Here is a 24,282-nt window from a genome sequence, read left to right on the forward strand (position 1 = left end):
TACTGCATCGGCTGAGAGGCCACGACGATGAAATACATTGTCTAGCCTGGTGTCCTGTGCCTGGAGAAGAAGAGTCACTTGCTTGGCAAGATGAGCTCCAGGGTATGTAGAAGTGGTGAATAGTTTGTGAAGTAATTTTTAGTTCATGTGAATGAACTATTCTAGAGAACTGAATTCCTTATAGAAAGTCAGTGAGGAACTAAGTAAAGGCAACTAATAAGTTCAGTAAAGTGTGTTGCTCATGCAGATCAGCATTTTCAGTTAATTTTTATAAAGCTTTGGGTTTTAAAGTATAATAACATGACACCAATGGTATTCAGTAGCTCCTGCAGAGGAAGGCAAAGTTCCAAATGGGGAGCTGACACAGGACACAGCCACGAAGAAGGGCTGCTACCTGGCTTCGGGGAGCAAAGACCAGACCATACGAATATGGAGCTGTACCAGAGGCAGATGTAAGTAAGATAAATAGTGTCAGATTTGCTAACTTGATAGTTTAAAGCATGGGGAGCATACTTACAGCTCCAGAATGACAGGATTTCTTTGTGAGAATTTTGATGTACTAGGTCTGGGTGATCCCTCTTGGTTCTGTAGGTGTAATGACTTTGAAGTTGCCACCCACAAAGAGGAGAGGTGGAGCCGTTGATCCTGCTGTTAAGGAGCGCATTTGGCTGACTGTCCACTGGCCTCCTGGTCATCCCACAGAAATAGTGTCCAGCTCTTTTGGGTAAGTAGGGCACACAGCACCCCGGGTACCACCAGCAAGTAATTAATACTTCAGGAAGAACCAGTAGGAGACTTTTAACACTCGCTTCCTTCCCAGTATAACTGGAGACAAGACATGACAAGGTTTAAAGTGGAAGTTCAGCAGTAGAAAATTACTGTTTGTCCCATAATTTGTCTGATAATCTAACTGAATATTGACTGCTAATGGTACTAATTGTAGATTTGCCCATTTAATGGGAGAAAAATGGCATGTTGGGTTTCAGTGTTGCTAATTATGGATGTCACTTGTAAGGTGGCATTTGTGAGTGTGTATAGGCACAGGTAGTGGTGTCTGTCCAGCCGTGTAACTCTTGAATTCTGTATACATGTAATATAGTTTATGTAGAGCCTACATTATTCTTTTGAAGTGAATAACAAAGTACACACTTCAAATTTTGCAGAGGAGAACTGCTACTCTGGGATTTATCCCAATCTGGAAAACGCAAGTGGAGGCTCCTGGGATCTTCAGAAGGACAAAATCACTCCCGTATCGTGTTCAACCTGAGTTCTGTCAAGTGCCAAGACAAAGAGCTCCTTTTCTCCACTTCCATGGACAGAGATGTAAGAGCCATTTATAAAACTAACATAAAACTGGCCATACCTACGAAGTTTAACTGAGTGAGGTTACCCCTTTAAGGGCCACAAATTTTTGCTTAAAGTGGGTTCACTGCAGCATTTTATAACATCACTGCTTAAAATCTGTTCTGAGCACATACTGTGTCTATTTTTGTTAATTTATAAGCTCAAGCTTTTACCATGGTGGAGCGGATGGTTATGACATTCTGGACTTGAATGGTAAGCATTTAAGGAAGGGAGTTTGCCATCTCTTTTTCCTGTGTGTTTCATTTTAAAAAGGCCTATTTCTTCCTCCTCAAAATAATTTACTTGTACAATGTAAAATATCTGTCTTATTTAATATTGCCCTTTAGAGACAGCAGAGTGCCTCTTATTTTGAAGTCAGAAGAGCACCATAGGATTAAAATACAGTAATTTTGTCTGCTCCATTACAGTCTTCCAACTGTTGCAGCGAGTCTGACACACACGATCCTCTGGGTGCATATCATGTACTATTTCAAGCCCTGAATTTGACCCTTTGACTTTTTGTCTCATTTGTGCTTTGTTTTTTCCTTGTCATACCAGTCACTCTACATTTAACCATCCCTTGTTCCTTTAATATTTTTCAGGTGAAGTGCTGGGACCTATCTACCCTGGATTGTAGATGGACCATGCCCACTCTTGGAGGATTTGTCTATAGTCTTGCCTTCTCCCCTGTGGACCCAGGCTGCCTGGCCATTGGTGTTGGAGACAGCATGATCCGGGTGTGGAATACTTTGTCTGTGAACAACATCTATGATGTTAAAACCTTCTGGCAAAGCATAAAGTCCAAGGTTACAGCAGTAAGTGTGCTTTTAATACCCTTCTTGTCTCTCCTCCCCTTCTCACTCCATTTTTCTTGTTGAAGAATATTTCTCTTTCACTCTGAATAAGGTTTTTCCCAACTAAAATTCTATAAAGCCAAGTTGTTCCTTTTGTAGTTGATTCTTTTCACATATAATGCATTTTAGAATCCGACAGCAATTTTTTAGACCTCTTTACAGCTCTAGGTGCTTGCAGTACATCTAGTGCAAATCAGCTGGAGTCCAGCTGGCTGTTACTGTATTTTTTCACATTTATCCTCCTTTGTGATCCTTCCTTGCTTCATCCATGGCTTCCTGTGCTCTGCTAGGAAGTTGGGCATGCACAAAAACCAACAGAGATGTCTTCAGGCTGGGTTTGACCAGTGGTTGGCCAGATGCTGCTGCCTGGTAAAACTGCTGGCAGCAGTGAAACATTGCTAGTTATTCTTGTTCATACCAGAAGTTTTCTTACCAGCCTATAATATTCTCCATTTCCATTTTGTAATGTAGATGTCAAGTAGCATTTTAATGATTTTAGTCCCTTTCATCTTACCCTGCTATAGCTGGTAGGGGAGAGCCTTTGATGCTCGTAGCAGAGTGATCAAATGGCAGTAGTTGGAAGGGTGGGTGTAAGGGCTGGTGCTTGCTCATCAGTTTCAGTGTTTTCCCTTTTTTTATTATTTATTAATAAAGTGTCTGTAGCTTTTCTCATTGTGGTTCTCTTTCTGTTTTACTTGCAGTTATCCTGGCATCCAACTAAGGAAGGGTGCTTGGCTTTTGGAACAGATGATGGAAAAGTTGGCATATTTGACACCTTCTCCAGCAGGTAGGAAAGCAGCTTTCAAATTTATTACTGTCATATCCTGCTGAGATGTTACCATGCATTGGTAGTGTGGCATTAAATGAAAAATAGTCAAGCAGTTGGATTTTCAGTGCATCTTTTCACCTCTGTATTATGTTTAGTAGCTTCTAATGTAATCTTACTCAAATTGCATGACCAGAGGTCATCTGTGGGAGGACATTAGTCAAGGAAAACCAGTCAGAAAGACAGATTCTGAGAATGAAAAGCAACGTGCAGGTGCAGGTCATCAGGACAGTTTTGTTATGTTTTTAATAGTGTCCTACAGGAGATGTTAAGGAAGGCTTGGCTGAGCCACTGCTTTAGTATGTTATAGCACCTGGTGTTTGTTTTTACCACTAGAAATCTGTTGCTTGGAAATTTTCTTTTTTCTTAACCTTTTTATTTCCCCTTGCTGAAATCTGACTGCCCCTGCTTCTTTATCTTCCTGCCCAGTGCTAAGAATAAGCCACCTCAGATCTCCAGTACTTACCACAAGAAGACTGTGTACACATTAGCCTGGGGACCTCCCACTCCACCTCTGTCTTCTGGTGAGTTTTCTAATGCCTTGTGACAAAGTAGATCATCCATGCAGAGCACACGGGTGCCACGAAGTTGGTGTATGCCCCCCCTCCTTAGGAAAAGGAGCCCTGTTTGCTTGGTAGCAATCCCTTCTAGCAGCTAAGAATGCAGTCTGCTTGAGGAATTGTTAACAGTTTTGGAAGGGAGCAAACCAATCTCTTCTCATTTTTGAATTCTAGTAGCTTCAGGAGGTAGGTGGGAGTGGGGCCCCACACCTCTGCATTTACTTCAGGGAACTGCAGACCAGTAACTGTGTTGGAGCAGATACAGGTTCCTTAGCCCCAGAAGTACATTCCTACCATTTGAGCTAAACAGAACAGCTCTGTTAGCTCTTCTTACACAGCTTAATTTTTATTTTAAGTGCCAGACTTTAAAGGGAATTGTAATCCTTGCAGTGATTGTGCTACAGGGAGATCTGTTGATGGAAATGAGAGGTCCTTTCAGAGGATCATGTGAGAATTTCTTCCTGCAGGGCAACAGGCAATAAAAGCATGTATATAGCCTTTAAAAATGTTTTCATTTATAGTGGAAATGATTACTTCTGCCAAGATTGATGAAGAACATATTATATTTAGCTTTTTTTTATCTGTTGGATAGGAGGAGAAGGTGAACAGCCCTCTGTAACTTTATATAGTTGTGCTGGAGAAGGTATTGTTTTTCAACACAACCCTTGGAAGCTTAATGGAGAGGCAAATGATATCAACAAAGTCATCCGAGACACTAATTCAATTAAAGTGAGTATGATTTAGGGTTTTTATTGATTCATGGTAACCATGTCATTGTTTCTGTGTCTGCAGTCTCCACAAAGGAACTTCAGAGACACTTACTGACTCAAACTACTTAAATGGTTTATGTGTTTGCCTCTGAAAAAGGCTCTTTTCCCCCTCAATATCAACATGGCACATTATTCCTGGCATCAGTTACTTAAGTCTCTACTGTGTAATTTACTTCACCAGAAAAGTTAAATTTAAGTATAAAATCAAGTTTTTAAAGATATATGTGGCCGTTTAAAAGAAATATTTCACACAGAGCTTTCCAGTTCCAAAGCACCTGAAGTAAAATCCTGAACAGTGCTGTAGCTTAGATCTAGTGGTGGGCATGCCTGAGTTAACTACCTCAACTTGTCTAGTTCTCTTGCTTCAGATGTTAACTATTTCTTTTTTTAAATAAATGTTGCATTAAAGACAGTCATGATTTTGCAGGGGTCTGTTTCCATTTACACTGCAGTTACTGTAGGGTGATAACAGTTGGTGATAACTGACCATAACATCTCAAGTATGATCAGTTATTTCTTAGTGGAAAGTACAAAATAAGTGAAGTGGGTTAGATCTTGAGCAGAAGACTCACTGGGGATTAGGAAACTAATGTCACAGGCAAGGAACCAATCATTTTTAGGCATGTAAATTTTAAGTAGCTTTCATCTGAATTAGAAAAGATAGAAATCATTACAAATAAACTTTGATTTCTTTTGAAAAACGACAGAATTTGCTTGCAATGTCTGGAGCTTTCCAAGGAGCATATGGAGATAGAGCATCAAGATCCTATTGAAACCCAGACAAACTTCCTTTGAGACATTTCACTGAACTGATAAAAATAATCACTTGTTCTTGCATCACTTCATTGTCTTTCCTGATTGCTCAAGCTTATGTCAGTGCTACAAAATGCAATGGACCCTTTTGTGACTTTCATTTTACAGACTAATTGCCACTCTGTCCAGTTGCCTGTCATGCTCTGTTGAATGTATGCAAGAGAGATTTAAGAGGTTTTGGTAATAATTGTGTCTTTTTCTCTACAGCACAAACTGCCTGCACGTACGGAGATCAGCTGGAAACCAGATGGCAAACTCTTGGCTCTTGGCAATGAAGATGGGTATGTTTCACTTGTAGGCTAAGGCTGTTCATGGGCTGATCCTGGCTAGAATCACTGTAGTAGAGCAAAAGTCCTTTTTGTTGCCCTGGTTTGTCTCAGTTCTTTCCCTGTTGATGTGTTTGAATTGTGGTAATACAGCATTGCTTGCTGTTATTTGGATTAGCTGCTCTTGGTAAGGAGGATCCACATCACAGTATTAAATTATTTTTTTAAGGACCCACTCATGGTTGAAATGCACTTTTGTGGATGTACTAAATGAGGGTTTGAGTTGAATCCAGGAAAGAAAATCTCATTTCATATTCTGTTATTCTGCTTATGCAGGATAACAAAAAAAAAAAATCTCATTTTCTCTGACTAGTGGAATTCTTACACTGTTGTTCTTATATTTCAGCTCAATTGAAGTATTTCAGGCGCCAAACTTGAGGTTGCTCTGCACTATCCAGCAGCATCATAAACTGATCAATGCCATTCGTTGGCATCATGAGCACGGGAGCCAGCCAGAGCTGAGTTACCTGATAGCCTCAGGCTCAATCAATGCTGTTATTTATGTGCATAATCTGAAGAGCAAGATTATATTCCAAGTCTTAACCTCTTGTTTTGGTTTACTCCCAGTTGTCTTGCTGGCCATACTTGATCCTTTTCTTTCTTCTGTCAGAGAGCACTTCAGAAAGCCCTTTGACCATAACAGAGCCTTTCCGAACCCTGGCTGGGCACACAGCTAAAATCACAAGCCTTTCCTGGAGCCCCCACCACGAGGGAAGATTGGTCTCTGCTTGCTATGATGGCACTGCACAGGTATTGTTCCACAGCCACTCAAAAGTGTATTTCTTTTAGTTTTAAATCCTCCATTCTATAGTGTTTTAGAACCAAGGTGACTAAAGTTTCTTTTGTGAGGTAAACTGCTGAGGTACTCCAGATTTACACTTGGTGTAACCATGTGCTGTTTCTGTGTACCTGATACACAGGTACCCATGTGTTACTGTGACTTGCAAATTGATTTGTGAGTTCAGTTGTCACTGTTTTCATATTAGCACCTTTGGAAAAACGAGAGTTATACAAACAAAGGAAGCCCTGACTTTTTCTGCATGTTGGTATTTCAAATACCTGTGCAAACACCCTAAAATAGAAAGGTACCAGTGCAAATCACTGAAGGAAAAATGCACAGTAGTAGGGGAAGATGAGACTTGCTGAATAACTGGATTTCTTTCTTGTTTGTAAGGTGTGGGATGTTATGAAGGAAGAGCCACTCTGCAACTACCGAGGGCACCAGGGCAGGCTGCTGAGTGTCCAGTGGTCACCAGTGGATGCAGATTTTGTTTATACAGGAGCAGATGATTTTTACGTTCACAAATGGCACATCTCAAAGCAGGAGCATACACGGCCTCCTCAGGGTAAGGATACTCAAAAGGCAGATCCTTTCCTGAAGGTGAAGTTGAAGCTGGGAAATAGAGGGTTCCCCTTTTGAAATGGTATCATCAGTTTTCATGCTGAATGAAATCTGCTTACTTGGAAACTAAATCTTGAGAGACAGGCAGCTAATACACTAAAAATCTCAACATATAATAACAGGGTAATTTCTGCAACCTTTTACAGGCAAAAAGAGTTTAGAATTGGAGAAAAAAAGAAGCATACAACCAAAAGTCAAAACCAAGAAGAAGAAAAAGGCTACAGAAAAGAGTCCAGCCAAGCAGGATCTAAGTGATGCTGTGAATGGAGATGAGAATGTGAAGGAAATGCTGCTAGAGGAAAATGGAGTGTCAGACCATGAAGGAGAAAAAGAAGCTCAGGAAGCAGAGTTGCCTGATAAAGTCTCCACAACTGGTAACAATCAAATCATCTTAGTTCAATGCTTCCCAGACTGTCTACTCCTCAGAGCATCACTAAGTTTACTATTTTCATGCTCGTTTTCTCATAAGACAGTCTTATTGAAATAGTCCCCTTGAAGGAAGGACAGTTCTAGAATGCCTTTCATAATTTTCTAAACTAGTTTGGTCTAATTATCTTTAAATAAGAAGATACTGACCTAACAAACAAAATTACTGTGTTTGGTTGTCGTTTTTCATTAGTGTTGCCTTCTGGTGATAAACCTTACAATACTGCTGGATCTTTGTTAGCATCTGTTGACAGTTCTGTGATGTTTTCTGAATATTTCCTTTCCCTAAGAAGCTATTAAGTTCTATGGCAAAGCACAGCTTGGTTTCTGTGTATTTCAAAGTTAATGTAATAGGATGTGCATATGTCAACTATTCTGCTATGGGCTTTTCCATGTGTTGTTTTTCTTTTTTTATCACTTAACTTCACAGTGTCCAAGGATACATCTCCATCTGCATATGATTATTCCTCATTCAGCTTGCCAAAGCCTTTTGTGACCCAGAAAGCCACTCCTGTGAAAAAGGATCCACCTAAAGAGAAACCAAGTTAGTATGTTTCAGGGACTTTTAATAGTCCTGCATCAAGGCCAAGTTCCTCATTCTAGGCTTGTTATGCTTGGTTGCAGCTTCCCTTCTTAATGTGACACCAAATAAGTGCCAGAGAAAGAAGAGTGTGCTTTTAAAATCTCTTAAACATTTTAAGTTGCTGCTTCTTTTATTTGCCCTGGTTGTCAGGTTAGTTGAGTAGTTGTTTAATGTGGGCATAGATCTTGCCTTTTAGTTGCTGGTTCATTCCAGGCAGAAAAATAAGCAGAGTGATCAGCATTCAGAAGTCAGAGCTGTTACAGTGGAGATCCATGTGGCACTTGAGCATCTCTTTCCCAGTGTGAGGAAGAGGGGAGCTTTGGAATACATTGAAGAGTTCTGCTATAGGAGAGTCTTTTAGCTGTGCAACAATAACTAAAATGTGCCTGACTTTTCAGCTCCTGATGCCTCTCTGAAGAAGAGGAAGCCTCGTTCTATTCTACCCTTCAGCACATTGATGGATCACAGATCAAAAGATGAATTACATCAGGATTGCTTGAGGCTGGCTACATGTCTGAAAAGCAAAGGTATCAGTCTGAAACTAAAATACTTAAGAGGGTAGATGCTCTAAAGCACCTTAGAAGTGTGTGTCCAAGCACTTGACTTTGACCACTAAGCATTACTTTTTTGAAATCCTTACCTTTATCAAAGTCTATGACTACTTGTGGTCTCTTACCTAACTTCTCTTGCAGTGTTTCAGCACTCAGTAGCCACTCCAGACAGGTTTGGAGCAGAATCCTATGATGTGGAGATAGGGTGGAATTGTCTGCATCCATGCAAAGCGTTTTTTCACCTTCAGAAGTATAACACAGGCAGGAGAAAATAAGCCACGAGGGAGATGTTTGTATTGTCACAGTACTGTTCCTTGGAGCATGCACAGGAACCTGCTGTGTTTGATTTAGAACAGATGTTCTGCAAACATGGTCCTTCTAATCCCACTTAGATGGAAGTTCTAAGTGTTCATCTGCAGACTGTTAAATCTGCTATACAGGAAAGAAAGTGGAAGACCTAAGGGTCTGCCAGCAGTCAAATGCAGTAGTGACTTGGTGGCTCCCAGTTCCCAGTGTTGTACCAAATCTTAAATATTCATTCTTTTTATCTGGTTTAGGTAATAATGAAGATGTGTCTCCTGACCTCAAGGATCACATCCACCTGGGGCTCTTCACAGACAGGGCTTCTGTGCACAGGATGATTGATGTGGAAGGTAAGTGGAATAATGAATCCATTTTGACAAGATGTCTGTTCCAACTGTTACATTCAAGGAGAAAGTAAATGGGGGGAAATGTGGGAATTTTCTATACTGTGGATCAAAGTGTAGGATAAAGACAAGACATAATTTTCCCTAATAGATTTTGCACCTTTCAGATGCAAACCTGCAAAACCTTAAGCTTGAATAATGTCACTTTTGCCAAATTACCTTAGTATGGCAAGTAATGCTGTTGCACTCATGCTGATAGGACACGTGTTTGCTTCCAACAGGAAAAAATCACCTGGAGAATGGGCATCCAGAGCTCTTTCAGCAGCTCATGTTGTGGAAAGGAGATATGAAGGGTGTCCTCCAGGCAGCTGCTGAGAGGGGGGAGCTAACAGACCAGCTGGTAGCAATCTCACCCATGGGTATGTTTGTTCTTTAACACGTAAGCACATGGAATTAGCTGCCAAGAATAGCCACGTTCTGATTGTTCTAGGCTGGAAACTCATGACTGTTCACACTGGAAGGAACTTGCTTCTTTAACTGCCTGATAAGAAAACCCAAATACAAAACATATCCTATTCATGACAAAGACATGGATATTTCCATAAGTGCCCTCAAGTTGGGATAAGAGGAAATAGAGTGGTTTCCCTTGGGACTTCTTGAAGAAGTGGGCATATCCTTCCAAGTACAAAGTTGGTTCTTTGTACTGTGTGTCCATCCCTCTAGCTTGCTATTGTTTGAATTGTGCCTTTAAGTTATTTTACTGGTAGTGAAGTCCTACAGTCATGTTCAAGCCCTAGCTGTGCCCCAGTTCATTGCCTTAGTGACTTGTATTAGGATGGTTAAGAAACAAATTAATCTGGGGCAGAGAAGAGCTGCCTTTTGAAGAAACCACCAATGATGTCATCCCACAGGAACTATTCCATTTTTAAAACCTGGTCTCCAATTGTATTGCCTTCTCTTTTGCAGCTGGATATCAGGCCTGGGTTTGGACAGTGGAAGCCTTTGTGAAGCAGCTGTGTTTCCAGGAGCAGTATGTGAAGGCTGCCTCCCATCTCCTGTCCATCCATAAAGTCTATGAAGCTGTTGAGCTCCTGAAAGTGAACCATTTTTACAGGTTGCTGTATATTTATGTTTAGGATTTAGTCTATTTTTTTAGTAGGGTAGATTTTACATTTTGGTTCACTTTTTGTACAATTAACTTTCCTGTGTGATTTCCCTTCTGTGCATTAGGGAAGCAATTGTAATTGCTAAGGCCAGGTTGCGTCCAGAAGACCCAATTCTGAAGGATCTCTACACCAGTTGGGCAGCTCTGCTAGAGAAAGATGGTCATTATTCCATGGCTGCCAAATGGTGAGTGTTACTGGGAAGAGGACAGAACTGGTTCCATGCCTGGAACAAAGAAGGTTCTTGGTTTTGTAGCAGCTGAAATCTGTTCACTGGACTGGTCATTATTTGTCTGGTGCTTTTTAAGCCTGATCTCACTAGACTCCCTCCAGAATCTCCAGAGGGCAGTTTAGAGCAGGAGGTCCAAATGCCATTACAACAGAGCCATCTCTTTCCATAGACATTACTGGAAGTCTTTGAAAACTAGCCTAGCAAGACTAAGATTAGGATATATGTGAAAAGACTGTGATGTTTCCAGCCTTTCCACTGGAAGTGTGCAGTGCAGCAGTTCATCTCAAGTTTCTTGAGGCCTTAGCTAAAATGTTGGGTTATCCTCCTCCACCTAGAGTGTTTCAAATTGGTGACTACCAAATTTACTAATAATACTTAAAATATTTTGGCTGGAATAGTGTCCTTTGCTTGATGCTGATTTAATTTCTGGCATTTTTGAGGATGTTCACACTTGCAAAGGGCTTCAGATGAAATCCAGAGAACTGCAGCAAGGATAGTAACCTTTGTCTCTTGAACCTGTGCATTTCTGTTTCTTACCCAAGCTGTGCGTGGTGTGCACACCACCAGAGGTTTCACTCCAGATTATTGGGCTGTGTGACTCCCCCTTGTAGCTGTGCATCAGACCAGGCACTGTATGTCTGTATTAAATGTTGGTAAGGCAAAGTGATGGTGCTCTGAGAACCTGTGGAAAACAGAGGCTTATCTTCATTTGTATGTTTGCTGTTGTGTTGCAATACAAATCAAAAATGGCATTTTAGTACTAATCAAGTCAATTTGCTTTTATCTCTTTTCAGTTATTTGGGGGCTTCCTCACCCTATGATGCAGTTAAGGTGTTGGCAAAAAAGGGGGATGTGACATCCCTTAAAACTGCTGCTGAGCTTGCACTGATAGCTGGAGAGGAGGAGTTGTCAGCAACTTTGTCTTTCAGATGTGCCCAAGACCTGCTGTTATCCAGGAACTGGGTGGGAACTCAGGAAGTTCTTCAGCAACATAAAACCTTGTTTGTGAGTCTGGTCATTTCCTTTCTGCTTTCTTCAGCGTTGTCTCTTTCCAGCTTAACTTGGTTAACATATAGGAAGTGGTGCCATGTTAATAGCCCACAGGTGACTACGTACCTTTGAGCTGGTCCCGCCTCAATACATTTTTCTATACGTTGATTGCAATGACCCTTTGAAACAGCATTGTGCTTTTGCAAAGGCAAGGGACCCCTGGTGGGAAGGCACAACGTAGGCTCTGCTCATTAGAGACATGAGACATAGTTGAGAGAAGTGGGATTCCTTTTAAGTATGTAATACTGATCATAAGAAAAAAGAAGTGAAGGAAAGTATTTGCTGTTTACATTAAAGAACAACTGTAAGTCCATCTGCTGGGGACTTAATCCAGAAATGCAGTCTGAGAAACAAAAGCCTAGCTTAGCTTGTTCCAAGGTTTCCTTCTGTTCTTGGAGTCTGACTGTCAGCATTGTTCTTTGGTAGCTGCAGTTGTGAAAGTCTTTTCACCAGCAAGCTGCTACTAGCTGTGATGTTCTCATCTACCTGCTGTGGTCAGTAAAGGATTGGTTTAATTTTAGCAGGAAGCTCAGGGCTTTGCTTTTTGGTTTTTTTTTTTCCTTGTTAAAGGGACAAAGACTTGTTTTCTGCCTTAACGAACTGCTTTGCAAGTGCCTTAGTGAAAGAAATCCCAGTGACCGAAAGAGCCCCGTGCCTCCCTGCTACCACAGCTGGGAGCTGAACAGAGAGGCCTCATTTTTGGACATGGTGGTAGAAGTGTGGCAGAATGTACTGGGCGTGGACACCACTGAACAAGCCACACGTGCACGGGAGCAGCTGTGCAGTGTTGAGCATCCTCCCTCCACCAGCAACACACACCCAAAGCAGGTAAGTGACTTACATCTGGATACACGCCAAGCCTTCCTGTGGCGTACGCAGTGAAAGGCAGGCACTCTGTGGTGGGTGGTGTGCCAGCCATTCCCAGGGCACCCGATGGCTGCACCCAGCTGCAGGGTGAGGTTACAGCCTGGGAGAAGCAGGTGATGGGCAGCTGTGACAGCTTGGGCAGCCACCAGTTTGTTTCTGTGCAGGGCAAGAACCGATGTGTGGTGTCAGCACTGAGACCACCGAGCTGTGCTGGATGGGTGGGAGGGATCAGCACAGCTCAGGAGCCTCGCAGGGATTTGGGGTTTGTATCGAACCTAGGAGAGGCAGTGCTGCTTGTTGTCAAAAGTGTCCTGGAGTTGAGATGGTCTGTTCATAGACTAGTGCTCCTGCAGCTCCTCTCTCTGACTGCAGTGAGTCACTGACCTCTGGTATGCTCCCACTCCTCTGTTTAGCAGGACAAATGCAAGCACAGCTGCTGATGTTACAGTTGGAAGTAATGTAAAAGTGTACCTGTGTGAAGGAGACTGGGTACACTGCATTGTCACTGAAATTCCTTTGGGCTCTTCCCCAGTGGTCATAAGCTGCAATTTGTACTTTGCAGTAAAACTATTAATCATGCTCTCTGGTGCTTCCTGTAGGTGCTTTTCCACATCTCCCATGACCTGACCCTTGCAGCCCTGAGCTTTCAGACTGCTACCTGGGATGAGGCAGTGAAAAGTATTGTTGGAGCTGTGACCCGCAGTTACAATGCTGGTAATTTCACTCTGATGCAAGAGATATGCAGTATTGTCCTTCCTGAAGGTAAGTCTCTTCATGCATGTCTCCTGGAACTGACAGATGGGAACATCTTTGATAGTTGGACTTGATGACCTTAGAGGTGTTTTCCAACCTTAATGATTCTGTGATCTTCCCTGTAAGCACAGCTGTGGGTCCATTACTATTACTAGTAATAATAATAATAATGCTCTGGAAGGAGCAAGACAGACCCATATACATGGAAACCCATGGAATTTGGCTAGTGCAAGGGCCATTGGGCAATCAGAATTCCTGACTCTGGAAGGAACCTCGGCAGCGGCAGCTGGTGTGGGTGATGTGGGAAGCTGAGCAAGTTATGTCCTGAAAGGGAGGTGGGGCCACTGGAAAGCTGTGTTCATCTCATAGTTACCTGTCACTCCAGCCAGCCCTTTGCTCCCTTCTCTGCAGAGGATTTGTTTTAAAAGGTGCCAGAGATGTCTGCCTTTTGTCTTTCTCTCCTGTATCACTCTGCCAACACCTGAGCAAAGATCTGATTCGGGTCTCCAGGACAGCTGTTGATTTACCAGATCTGTTCTTCTTCTTTGGAAATCTTTGTAAAATCTTTGGAATTTTTTTCATTATTAGGCTGTGATAAACTGAGACAAAAACTGGACAGCACAAATTCTGAGAGCATGGATGCTTGCAGAAGTTTAGAAGCCTTTGTGGCTTACGGACTGCTGTATGACCTGTGGTGGAAGCCCCCCAAAGACTCCCTTGCCTTGCAAAAGGCTGTTCCGGATCCTGTGCTGTGTCCCAGTGAGCAGAAAGCTCTTGAGAAGAGTTATGTTTCAGGTCAGCTTTCATCCTCTGAAGAAACTCCTGATCAAACTGCAGTTGAGATTGATGAAAACCTCTGCAATACAACTGAAATTCATAGGTGTGAGTCAGAAAGTGGCTCTGGAACTAGCTCTGTGGAGTTGAGTGACAGACAGTTAAAACTGAATGGCTGCCAAGTGCTTCTTTCTGAAGAGTTTGCTGCATTACAGAACACCCAGGGAGATATAGCTGAGGTCCAGCAGATTTTAGCAGATATGATCCACCAGCACCAGCAGCAGAGGAACAGTCTCCAGGGAAACACAAATGGAAGCACCCAGGAAGACAACCCGCAGCAGAGTTCAGAGGCTGGATCAGACAAACCGTGCTCTGACAGCGGGCAGATGAACCGGTGAGCTTCGGAACATGAATGAGTGGATGGAAAAGCATTGCTGCTTCTGTGTGCTTGTGCAGTAAATTTCTTGTTCAGCTCAGACTGCCTCTAATCTCAGGCTTGTCATGCAGCTCAAAAATCTTGCGTTTCCCTGGGGCTGAACCATGTGCGTGAACTTAGCACAGCTGAATAGCTTCCTGATACACGGGTGTGTTTGCACAGTGAATACACAAGGCAGCTTGAAAAGGGGAGGATAATGAAAAGGACAGGCAAGAACTAAGACGTCTGCCTCTGCTGAACAGTTATTTGGGCCTTTGGCAAGAATGAGCTAGAGCATGTAACACTTGTCCAGCTCTCTCCTGTGCTCCCTACGGGAGGGAGGCTATGCAGTCATTTAAGCAAAACAGTTACTCATGACATCTGCTCTTTTCTTGACAGTAAAGATGAAGGCAAGGAACCAATTACACTCCCTGAGCTAACGAAGCAGCTTCTACAAGCTAAGCAGAAACTAGCAGAATTTCCAGACAGGTTAAAGGTAAGTTTTTCAGAAGAGAGGCACTGTGGCTCTGAAAAAAACACAGTATTTTTGTAAGGGGAGCTTTGTCACAGAACCCCTTTCATACAGAAAGTAAGAAACAATGACTGTCTTTGTGATCCTACAGCAACTTTGAAAAAAAAAATTGACAGATGGTATGAGGGTAATATTTTTCTTCCAAGCATAACTTTCTCCCTGCAGTTGGAAAGTGTAGGTAAAGGCCCTGCATGGGAGAACTCGGTGGGATATTCTGTATGAATCTCTCCCGTGCATTTTAAAAGTAATCCCTTGCTATTTAGAATTACATATGCAAAACCAGTTTTGATAGAGTGGAATCAGAAATGGAAGGTATAAAATGGCCTTTATAAGTTAGGAACTGTAGAAATTACACATTTGAAAATGGTTTCCTAGGCTGTCTCATATTATAGGCTGGAGAACAGAGGGGATAACTAAAGGTAATGATGGTGATTGTGTGAGAGGGCGCAAACCTGGTTACATGTGAGCTGGTGCACTGGAAGAAGAGGGAAAAAAAAGCATCTCGAGTCATGACCCTGTGTTCCAAAGATACTATAAAGTGATGTCTCTAGAACACTGGCTGCCTGAATATGCTGCAGTTGAACAATTATAATTGAAAGAGTAGATGTCACCTCATGTTCCTTTCCTGTTTGCAGGTGTTCCCGTTCCCTGATGTGCTGGAGTGCTGCCTGGTACTCCTTCACATGGGATCCCAGTGCCCTCCTGCACTACACCAACAGGCTTTGGACATCCTGAGGAAACATGGTACCTCCAATATTTACAAAAAGGCTGGCAGGAGGTTTTTGACATGATGTTCTGAGACCAAACTGTCTTCCCTGAGCTGTCCACAGCTGCATAATGCCACGGCTGTTCTTCCTCAAGTGAAGGCTTGTTTTCATGACTGTGGTTATTTTGGATAAAAATCATGTTTATATGCTGACTCACTTGTGGTCATCAACTACATGAGGAGATTGTGTTAGAAAACTGACAAGCAGTAGGTTGTGGCCTTGAACTGTATACAGGACTTTTGTATACTTTTTTTTAGTTATTTGTTGGATGTTAATGAGAGTTCTTGCTATTTACATGAAAGAGACAGTTCTGAGCAGCTGTATCAAGTCTTTCAGCAGAGGAGCAATAGTAGCTGCCCTCAGGAAAAACAATGGTTTCTATAAGCAGACTGACCCTTATGCCAGTATTGTTCCTAAAAGCATTGTGAGTTTATTTTCCCTCCTTTAAATAAAGTCTTCTACCACCGTGAACTGGCATTTAATTTGATGGATAGAAATCAATATCAGTGAAGGGTAAGTGCATTAAAAATAAGACTGGGGATTTTTTTTTTTTTGTTAAATGTACTACATCAATCAAACTGTAGATGAATAAGGTGTGTGCTCTGACTTAGCTGTGCACAGTGAAGCCACCTGGACAGTGTAAAAGGGAGGGCAAAATCTTTTATACTTGTTTCCAGCGTGACCAGCAAGATATAAGGAATTTCTGTAGGTAAAGAAGAGTCCCTGGTTTTGGCAACATCCATGGCTGAACAACTGCTTTTCATTACAGTGATGGTAAAGTTGAGGTACTATCAAGTTCTTTAGAGAAACTACTATTCCAGAAGTGGTGAAAAAAAGTCCTAGGTTCTGGAGTCTAGAACATGCAACATCTTGACCAGTTTTACAGCTTTGCTGAAGGCTTTGCCTGTCCTGTTAGGAAAACTAACTTCCTAAGAAAAGAACAAGGCTGCATAAGCCTCAGTGAACACGGCATCCATCTCAGTAATTTCTAGAAGGAAATTTTTAAATGCAGCAGAAAAGCTCATGGTAGGATGGGGGGGCTGTGAATTTAGAAAGCTTATAATACAGTAAAGATTATTAAGACAAAAAATAGAGATGATGGATTTTTTTAGTATCAAGATCTTTTCCTAATTCTTCAGCCAAAATGCAGCCTTGATACCGATAAGATTTCCTGCTCCGAGCTGAGTAAAGCCTCAGAACAATGTGAAAAGCAGCAGGTGAAAGCCAGGAGTTACAATATAAGGAGAGTAAACTCGTGCCCCTAACTTGAACTTTCTAAATTCTGGAAGTACTTGAAAACCAGGAGAGGGAGCTAGTGCTTAGCCAAACAGCCCTCCTACACTTTAAGCAAGAACCACTAGAGTTTAGATGAGGCAGGAAACCTCCGCACAGGACAGATGAGCAAAACAGGTTTGTCACTCCACAGTACTGCCAGCTGTGCCAAGAGGAGCAGAAGGAGAACACAAGTCCCCCCAAAGAGATCTAACGCTCAACTTTCATCAGCTGCTGCACAATAAGATCAAAAGCAGATTTTAGTAAGAACTACCCCACAAAGACATCATCAATAGCAAGAGAAGAAACAAACTTGAGCATCTTCGAGCCTCAGCTTTGGGAATTTTAGTGCTTGTTGGAAAAATCCAAAACAAGGCCTGGTTTAAAAAAATTTATTTTACAAAAATTAAAACCAAGTAGTATTTACAAGCATTTTAATTAACAGCTCTGAACCTCAACTCCTAATGATGGATTGTTTGAGTTTGTTTAAAGTGTAAGGCAAAGTATTAAAAATTTAAAGTCTGCCATGTCCAGAAGGATGGGTTTTTTGGTTAGGTTTTTGTTGTTTGGTTTTGTTTTTTTAAGAAGTGTCATTACAGAGCTGTTGGGGGGAAAAGCATCCTATAGAATAGCTCACTTTATAAAAAGTCAGAATCCAAAGCTGTTCTTGCATCCTCTAACTACTTTTCAGATGTATATAATGAAGAGTAAACAGAGCTCTTTTTTCTGTTGGTAGAATCAGGGGCTGGAGAAGCAGGGGGAAGAAGAGGAACAAATACTGCTGATATACTTGTGTTGCAAAAAGAAGAATAAAAGTAGGTTAAGTTGAAGAAAACTGAATCAGAATACTGGTCCAATCCTCTGTCAAAGGTGAACTTTTAGGCCTCTTAATCTGTTTCCAGAACAGTTTATTAATACCCATAAGAAATAAGCTGGGGCTCAGTATGGGTCAAACCTGTACCAACTGTACAGAATTAGAAACTATGGAGAGCTGATGAAATCAGCTCCAATAATATCCACTCCCATTGTTGTTAAAGCAAATCTCTGAGTATTTTTAGCTGCAAGGATCGTTTTTAATGTCACCCGTTGCCAAACCTCTGCAGTGATCAAAGGGAGCAATTTCCACAGTCTATGCAAAGATAAAATAAGCAGAACATGAGGTGAAGCAGTCACCCTCACAACATGCAGAAGTTTTAAAATAAGCTTTATAAAGCACAATTTGCAAAGTTGTGTGCATGTCTGTGTCCATTTTCACAAGATTTCCAGACCCTCAGCTCTACTGAATATTCTACTGGTAGGCTTTCCTTGCAGATTCTGTACAGTATAAAGAGGAAAAAAACAGAGGTATACACAGTAGGTTCTGTCTTTTGCCCTTAGTATTAAAAATATGGCAAACCACAAATGCTGGCATTAGGAATTCAGTCAGTCTTCTTCTTCTGAGTTTCAAATGAAGACGCAGCTCTTCAGCAAAACTGCAGGCTGTACACTGTAGATGCCTTTTGTTTGAGACGCTGTTAGGGACAATGATTGAGGACAGCAGCTGCCAATATGGTAACCATGCTCTGCTGAAGGCTAGTGCTTATCACGGCTGCATGCTGTTGATAATAGCCAAAATGCTCATTTTCTCTTGGGCCGAGTCCACATCTTCATTTTGTTTCTGAGCCACTCCTGTGCCAAGGCCATACAGCCGCCCACAGTACTTTGCATCATCAATTGTATCCTCAAAAAACAACTACGGATTGGAAAAACAAAAAAAAAGGAAGAAACAGGTATTGTTTAATTGTGCCTCTCAATCAGAAAGCACTCAGTGTTAATTAAGCAGCTCATCCGAAGTCAGCCACCTCCCAAGATGCAGCGTGCAAATTCAAATAAGCACATAAAAGAGGAGTACACAGAAGTCTCTGCCTCTCAACAATTCCTGTTCTTGACAATTTGAAGTGTGATGGCCACAAGGCTCAAGGAAAACCCAGAACAAAACAAAAACCCCACGCTGTGCACATTGACATTTACAAATAGAAACTGGAGAACAAAGAACCATAAAGAAGAACACTGCAGTACCTCTTTCATTCTGAAGAATGCCATTCCTGTGAGAAGAGAGTCTGATCCTGCCTGGTGTTGTCGTCCAATTCGCTGCAAATCCAGCTGATCTGCCACTTCTTGAAGGCCACCCTGCAATGAGAACAGAACAGATTTTGTTTTGGAAGATCCATCTCTTACTAAAATTGCCCCACTTCTCCAAAACGTGAGGGCAGACACTGGCTGTGATCAATCAGGGCACATTCCAGCAGTACACCGACACCAGCTTCAAGTAAAACAGTGATCTTGCTCCAGAATTCACACACACACTCCTCACATTCAGGTACCTTGCCTTCCTGCTGCAGAGACCTGAGATGACTGTGGGTACATTTGCAAGTTACAAATGCTGGACCTTTCCCTCCATTTGCTCAACCAAGGCTGTGATTCAGTAGATAAATTAGTTTCAACCCTCTGAGTGGCTACCAGTTAATCAAGTCATGCAGTAGTTCATGTAGGAAGAAACACTCCCCCTCACAAAGGAAAGATAATCATGCTGAATTATATTTACCCTCTGAAATTACTGATCCACAAACCAGAAGGTTATGGAAACATCCCCTACATAATATACATACTGATAAGTCTAAAACTGGGGCAGCAGTATTGATTAGATACAAATTATGTGAGATTAACAGCTTTTATGTGTTCCAGTTTCAAGACTTGATATATGCAGGTGTGTCCTGGGGCTTACTGCACATTTACAGTGGTGATGCCCGTCCATCGCTTCCTGGGGAGATTAATGTACCTTGAGGTTTTTGCAGCTCTTCATTAAGTACTTTACATCATAGATAGATGGGAAGAAAAGGTTCAAGATATGGAAAAATTCATGTTCCTCTTCTGGTAACCTGGAATCTGTCAACAACTTCACCATGTAGCCGAAGTCATAGCCACTGAAAAGAAAAACCATTCAGAAACCAGCTAAGTAGGCAACACAAACTCAGTTGATACCAACATCACATTTTTCACAAGAGTTTGACATGCTCTAGCTTTCAAACCTCAACATTTTCTCATATTTATAAAACTGCTCTGGTTCAGAGCCAGAATTCAACCTCATCATCTACATCAGTGCAGGAGTTCTGAGTGTCCCCTGGGCACCTCTGCTAAACTCCTGCAGAACAGCCAAGCCACTGGGAAGAACATACTTCTCTTCCCAGCACTGCCAGTTTCTGTAGCTATGGGCAATACAGAAAAGCACAAAACCCTCTAAGCAGCTGTTGCCACCACATTGTCCTCCCTCAAGTCCTTTCACTTGTGATGGTATCCAGGCCCAGAGCCTTGGTAAATTTGCAAGCAACGCATACACAAAATTCAGATCACAGTAAGTGCCAGCACAAAATGATGCACCAAGTGTCCTTACTTCTTAAACTTCACCTTTCCATCATTAAGTTTAAGAGACTGCAGAGCAGCTAATTCTCCTTAAAACCCTGTGCCAGCCTCCATGGACAAAAGCAGCAGTACTTCAATGAAAAGGCTCCTCACGTGCCCGCGTGGGTGCCCAGCCCAGCCCCACCTGTGGAAGGACAGCCATTTCACACTGTCACTCAGCACCACCCCAGACGTCATCAGCAACTCGGCAAAATGCAGGGTATCGATCCCTTCCTCTTCGTGCTTCTGGAACTGCAGCCCAGAGCTGGCAAGGAGGTCTATGGAGTCTTGAGAGTACATGTCCTCCCTAAAGGACAAAAGCAGCTTTATACTCAAGGTGCTACCAAATCAGGCCCATTTTAGAGAAATTCTCTTCAAACTGTATTTCAAAAGTTAACCAGGAGGTTATCCCTGGGTTCCACGCTTGCCTCTCTAGAAGATTCCAGCTGAAGCAGTTCTAATACCACTGCTGCAGCCTCCGACCCCTGTAACAAGCTATTCTGCCATCCTAACTAGCTGATAATTCTGTTGCCAGTGCAAATTCCAAAGAACCCACCTCCACAGATCCAAACAACATTCTGAAAAATGTCACTTCTGCACAGTGAACAGAAGCACCACAGGTCAGAGCATGGAGAAGAGGAAGTCCTCCCAGAAAGGAAGACACGCAACCCTAAAGCAACGAGCATCACTCCTGCCTATGTTCTTCTTTTTCACTTCACACCACATACCAACTTATCACCATCTCCAGTTCCATCCCTGGGAGTAAACAAAATTGTGTAATACTGCACTAGGGCAGGATGGCAGCAATGAGTGGTGATACCTTTGGTGGAGAGCTGAGCAGGAACCTGACTTCTGAACCAATTTGCTTCATTTAAGGGTGGTGGGGGAGAGAAGGATGTGACAAGACAGAGCAAAGTTCATCCCAAATAGGACAACCGAGTCAAATGAAGCGATCACACTGTGAAAAACACTTAACTTAAAGAGGCTCAATAAGATGCTGAAGTAAGAACTGCAGCTTTTGGTTTCAAAAACCGTATGATCTGCACATACTAGCTATGAATTTTTGTAATGTTTTCTAATGACAGTTCTATAAAAATACTGACTGATTTCCTATAAATGGCTATTTCTTCCAGATAACCCTCTCTTTATTTCCAGGCAGCTCCAGTGGTAATGATGCTGTTTGTCTTTACAGTTACAAAGGAAGTGGTAACGAAACTTGTTTCAACTGTAACCCACAACGCTGCAGAATACAAGAACATCTGCCACACTCCATTTAACAAGACTCACTCTCATGAACAAGTATAATGATTACAACAATATTTTTTTTTCTTTAGATTCCAGCTTGTATTTTAAGCACAGCTCTGTAAAGAAGTATTTTCCTTTTTGTTGAAAACAGAACATCCATTTATTTTTAGCAGAGAGAGATGGAGTTAATTGTACACATAAGTAAATAACTATTTAAATATATATAGATATATAAAAGTGTAAAGTTCAAGACCATAACACTGTTCCAGAAATAAGTTTAAAGCACACACAATCATTGGGGTAGGCTATTTATCATAGGAAAGGGTATGGAGGTTGGGATTTAGGGATGGCTTTGACTTACAGAAATACTGCAAACCCTTACCAAGCCAGAACAGGATCCCACATAATCTGAATTTTTACTGCTGAGAAGCAGCCACTGACGCTGAGCGTACAGACACCCGCGTTTCCCAAAGGAAAGCACTGCTTCAGCAGAGGACAGCAGGCCCCAAGGCCCTAGCTCAAGAGACTCACGTGAGGTTGAATTTGAAGTTGAACTGCCAGGTGTTGATGCCGGAAGGGTACTCCCCTTTCTCGTTGGTGAAAGTCAGGCCCAGCTGGATGATCTTCAGGAGGTCGACGTTACAGCGCAGCAGCTGGTACTGGTAGTCTATGGAGCTGCGGAACTCGCCGATCGGCCTGACCACCACCCCAGGGAACTCCGTGTCCTGCAGAGAGCAGCAAATCCCAGCTCAACACCTCCTCTGCCAGAGTCCTCACTGTCACTGATCACACCTATTCAGGCTTACAGGTCTTAGCACTGTGAATTCTTCTACAAAAATTCCCTATTTTTTCTCCCTTTCCATATTCATACAGATTTTAAACTGCTACAGATCAGACACTAAAAAAAACCAAAACCCTACACCACTTGTTAACTACTGCATTCATTCATTCATTCATTCCAGGTGTCCCTCCTTTCAGTTCTGTTTCATTCCAAAGCCATTCATACAAAGTGATCCAATACACACCACTGTGCAACCTAAACGTCTATCTCACAAAGGACCACCACTCTCAATTCCCCTAAATCTACTAACACAGACATTTATTTATTTACTCAGTGTTCTTTCACGTTCTAAACACAAGTTAAATTTAGCAGCCTGAACATCTTCATTCAATAGTCCAGACAGTGACAACCTTCCCTGGTTTTGAGCATCAGCCAATGCCTACATTAATGAAAGCTGCTGCCAATCAAAACAGACCTTAACAAGAGAGCAACCACCCATTAGATGAAGAACATTTTCCTGGGGCAGCTGCTGTGTGCTCCTCTGCTGAAACCCACTCTGCCACGCTATTTTTCCTCTCAGACCAGGTCACAGAACTCCCCCTGACTAGAGCATGTGCAAAAGCTTTCCTGGGGAATCCAGTGCTGCGTATCTGGCAACACTCCTCCCTTGCCCAAGATATTTTTGTGTCCACTCTCACAGCACAGCCACTAAACCAGATCATAAGGACACTTCCAGTGAGATCAAACAGAAGCAAGAAAGCTCAATTCCTGTCAACATATGATAATAAAAAAACTATTCACTCACACAACTTTGTTCACCAGAATACCACACACTCTACAGGGTCAAGTGGTTTTATGCCACCTTTTTATTAAGAACTGTTCATATCTTGAAGTTTAACATTCCTAAACAAAGGTGGCATAACTTAGAGCATCGTAACTAAACCCAGTTATTTAGGCATCTCACTGGCTCTTGCCAAGCAGATATGGACTTGTAAAAGCAGGAAAAGATCCTTCCCACCTGGGGCAGATTCTGGTCATCTTAAATAAAATTTTCTCAACACACTCTCCTACCCACAGCCAGAATATTTTTCTTCTCTAGGAATTAACATCTGACTTTACTAAAAGGAGGCAGCCCAGCTGACTAGTTGTCCCTGGTAGGCCACTGGTCCTCCAGGACCATGGCATCTTCCCTAACCAAATGGAGAAAGACATTCAAAGCACAAATATGCTGATGGAAAACTGAAGATTTAAACCCAATCATACATCTCATCTGTTTAATTTTTTTGTTGAATTAAATTCTAGAACGCTTCAACTTTCTGATTTTTCACCACTTCTAGCTTGGTTTAACTCAGGATAGGGGGAAATAACTTATTGCTCAAGAAACAACTTACTTCCCTACCCCCAAAAAAAACCCTTGACTAAGGCAGGTCGATCAGGTATAAATATTTACCATTGCAATATAGCTGTAACTCAGAACGATCTCACGAATTTTCCTCATCTCTTCCTCCAGGTTGTTGGCCCACACCTCGCAGATAACCTGGCTGTTCTCCACAAGGGCTGCTGGCATCTTGGGAACCAGAGCACAGGCAGCTGATGTTGAACTCAGATGACAGGGTAGTATTGCAAGCTGCACGATCTTACCAGTGTGCTGTGTTAAACAGAGAAACAAAGCCTTATGTGGGGAAAGACCTGCCTACAAGCATGTCTGTGGGGTCAGTCACACTTCCATTATCAGCTTGGAACAGGCCTGCTAAAGTCTACACCAAGTTTTTTCTTGCTTTTATCACTTTCTGTAAACATGCTGAAGAATCAGGAGCATCCGTTCAGGTTACAGGAATGGATGCACAATTAACAGGCTGGTTATTTACGGGAAGAGTCGTTCTCCCTGCCG

At 42.2% G+C, this 24,282-nt stretch overlaps 2 protein-coding genes across 3 annotated transcripts in view; one reads left to right on the forward strand and one right to left on the reverse strand.

Moving 5' to 3' along the window:
- The window catches only part of GEMIN5 (gem (nuclear organelle) associated protein 5), a gene marked incomplete at its 5' end in the record, with an annotated part of 17,131 nt that extends 1,452 nt beyond the window's left edge, over positions 1–15,679 (forward strand). The window contains 25 exon segments of the mRNA XM_008946516.1: positions 1–102; positions 324–452; positions 592–724; positions 1,164–1,323; positions 1,947–2,159; positions 2,900–2,985; positions 3,454–3,548; positions 4,177–4,313; positions 5,375–5,448; positions 5,840–6,029; positions 6,106–6,243; positions 6,668–6,839; positions 7,042–7,269; positions 7,752–7,865; positions 8,303–8,431; positions 9,013–9,108; positions 9,384–9,521; positions 10,069–10,216; positions 10,333–10,452; positions 11,292–11,502; positions 12,118–12,375; positions 13,014–13,176; positions 13,756–14,335; positions 14,756–14,852; positions 15,524–15,679. The exon segment at positions 1–102 is cut by the window's left edge and continues 31 nt beyond it. Coding sequence (XP_008944764.1) covers positions 1–102; positions 324–452; positions 592–724; positions 1,164–1,323; positions 1,947–2,159; positions 2,900–2,985; positions 3,454–3,548; positions 4,177–4,313; positions 5,375–5,448; positions 5,840–6,029; positions 6,106–6,243; positions 6,668–6,839; positions 7,042–7,269; positions 7,752–7,865; positions 8,303–8,431; positions 9,013–9,108; positions 9,384–9,521; positions 10,069–10,216; positions 10,333–10,452; positions 11,292–11,502; positions 12,118–12,375; positions 13,014–13,176; positions 13,756–14,335; positions 14,756–14,852; positions 15,524–15,679 — 4,067 coding nt within the window.
- Positions 15,680–17,990: 2,311 nt separating this feature from the next.
- On the reverse strand, positions 17,991–24,034 carry CNOT8 (CCR4-NOT transcription complex, subunit 8). Of its 2 annotated transcripts, XM_008946514.1 has the most exons (6): positions 23,842–24,034; positions 22,142–22,335; positions 20,511–20,672; positions 19,746–19,890; positions 18,986–19,096; positions 17,991–18,659 (listed from the first exon to the last, which is right to left on the reverse strand). In XM_008946514.1, exons 1-6 carry the CDS (start codon positions 23,956–23,958, stop codon positions 18,510–18,512), a joined length of 879 nt encoding a protein of 292 aa, XP_008944762.1. In that variant the 5' UTR covers positions 23,959–24,034; the 3' UTR covers positions 17,991–18,509. The 2 variants fall into 2 exon arrangements, with proteins under 2 accessions (XP_008944762.1, XP_008944763.1); XM_008946515.1 differs by lacking the exon at positions 20,511–20,672 and having other exon boundaries at positions 23,842–23,958.
- Between the last annotated feature and the right edge of the window lie 248 nt (positions 24,035–24,282).

Source organism: Merops nubicus, unplaced genomic scaffold (genome assembly GCF_000691845.1).
Source record: "Merops nubicus isolate BGI_N331 unplaced genomic scaffold, ASM69184v1 scaffold18638, whole genome shotgun sequence".
Lineage (NCBI taxonomy): Eukaryota > Metazoa > Chordata > Aves > Coraciiformes > Meropidae > Merops > Merops nubicus.

Coding starts and splice junctions, on each gene's coding strand:
- CNOT8 (XM_008946514.1), bottom strand. CDS start 23,958: ATGCCAGCAGCCCTTGTGGAGAACAGCCAGGTTATCTGCGAGGTGTGG. Junction 19,097..19,745: donor AGAGCTGCAAAAACCTCAAG/GTACATTAATCT, acceptor TTCTCATTGCAG/GGTGGCCTTCAAGAAGTGGC. Junction 18,660..18,985: donor CATTCTTCAGAATGAAAGAG/GTACTGCAGTGT, acceptor TCCAATCCGTAG/TTGTTTTTTGAGGATACAAT.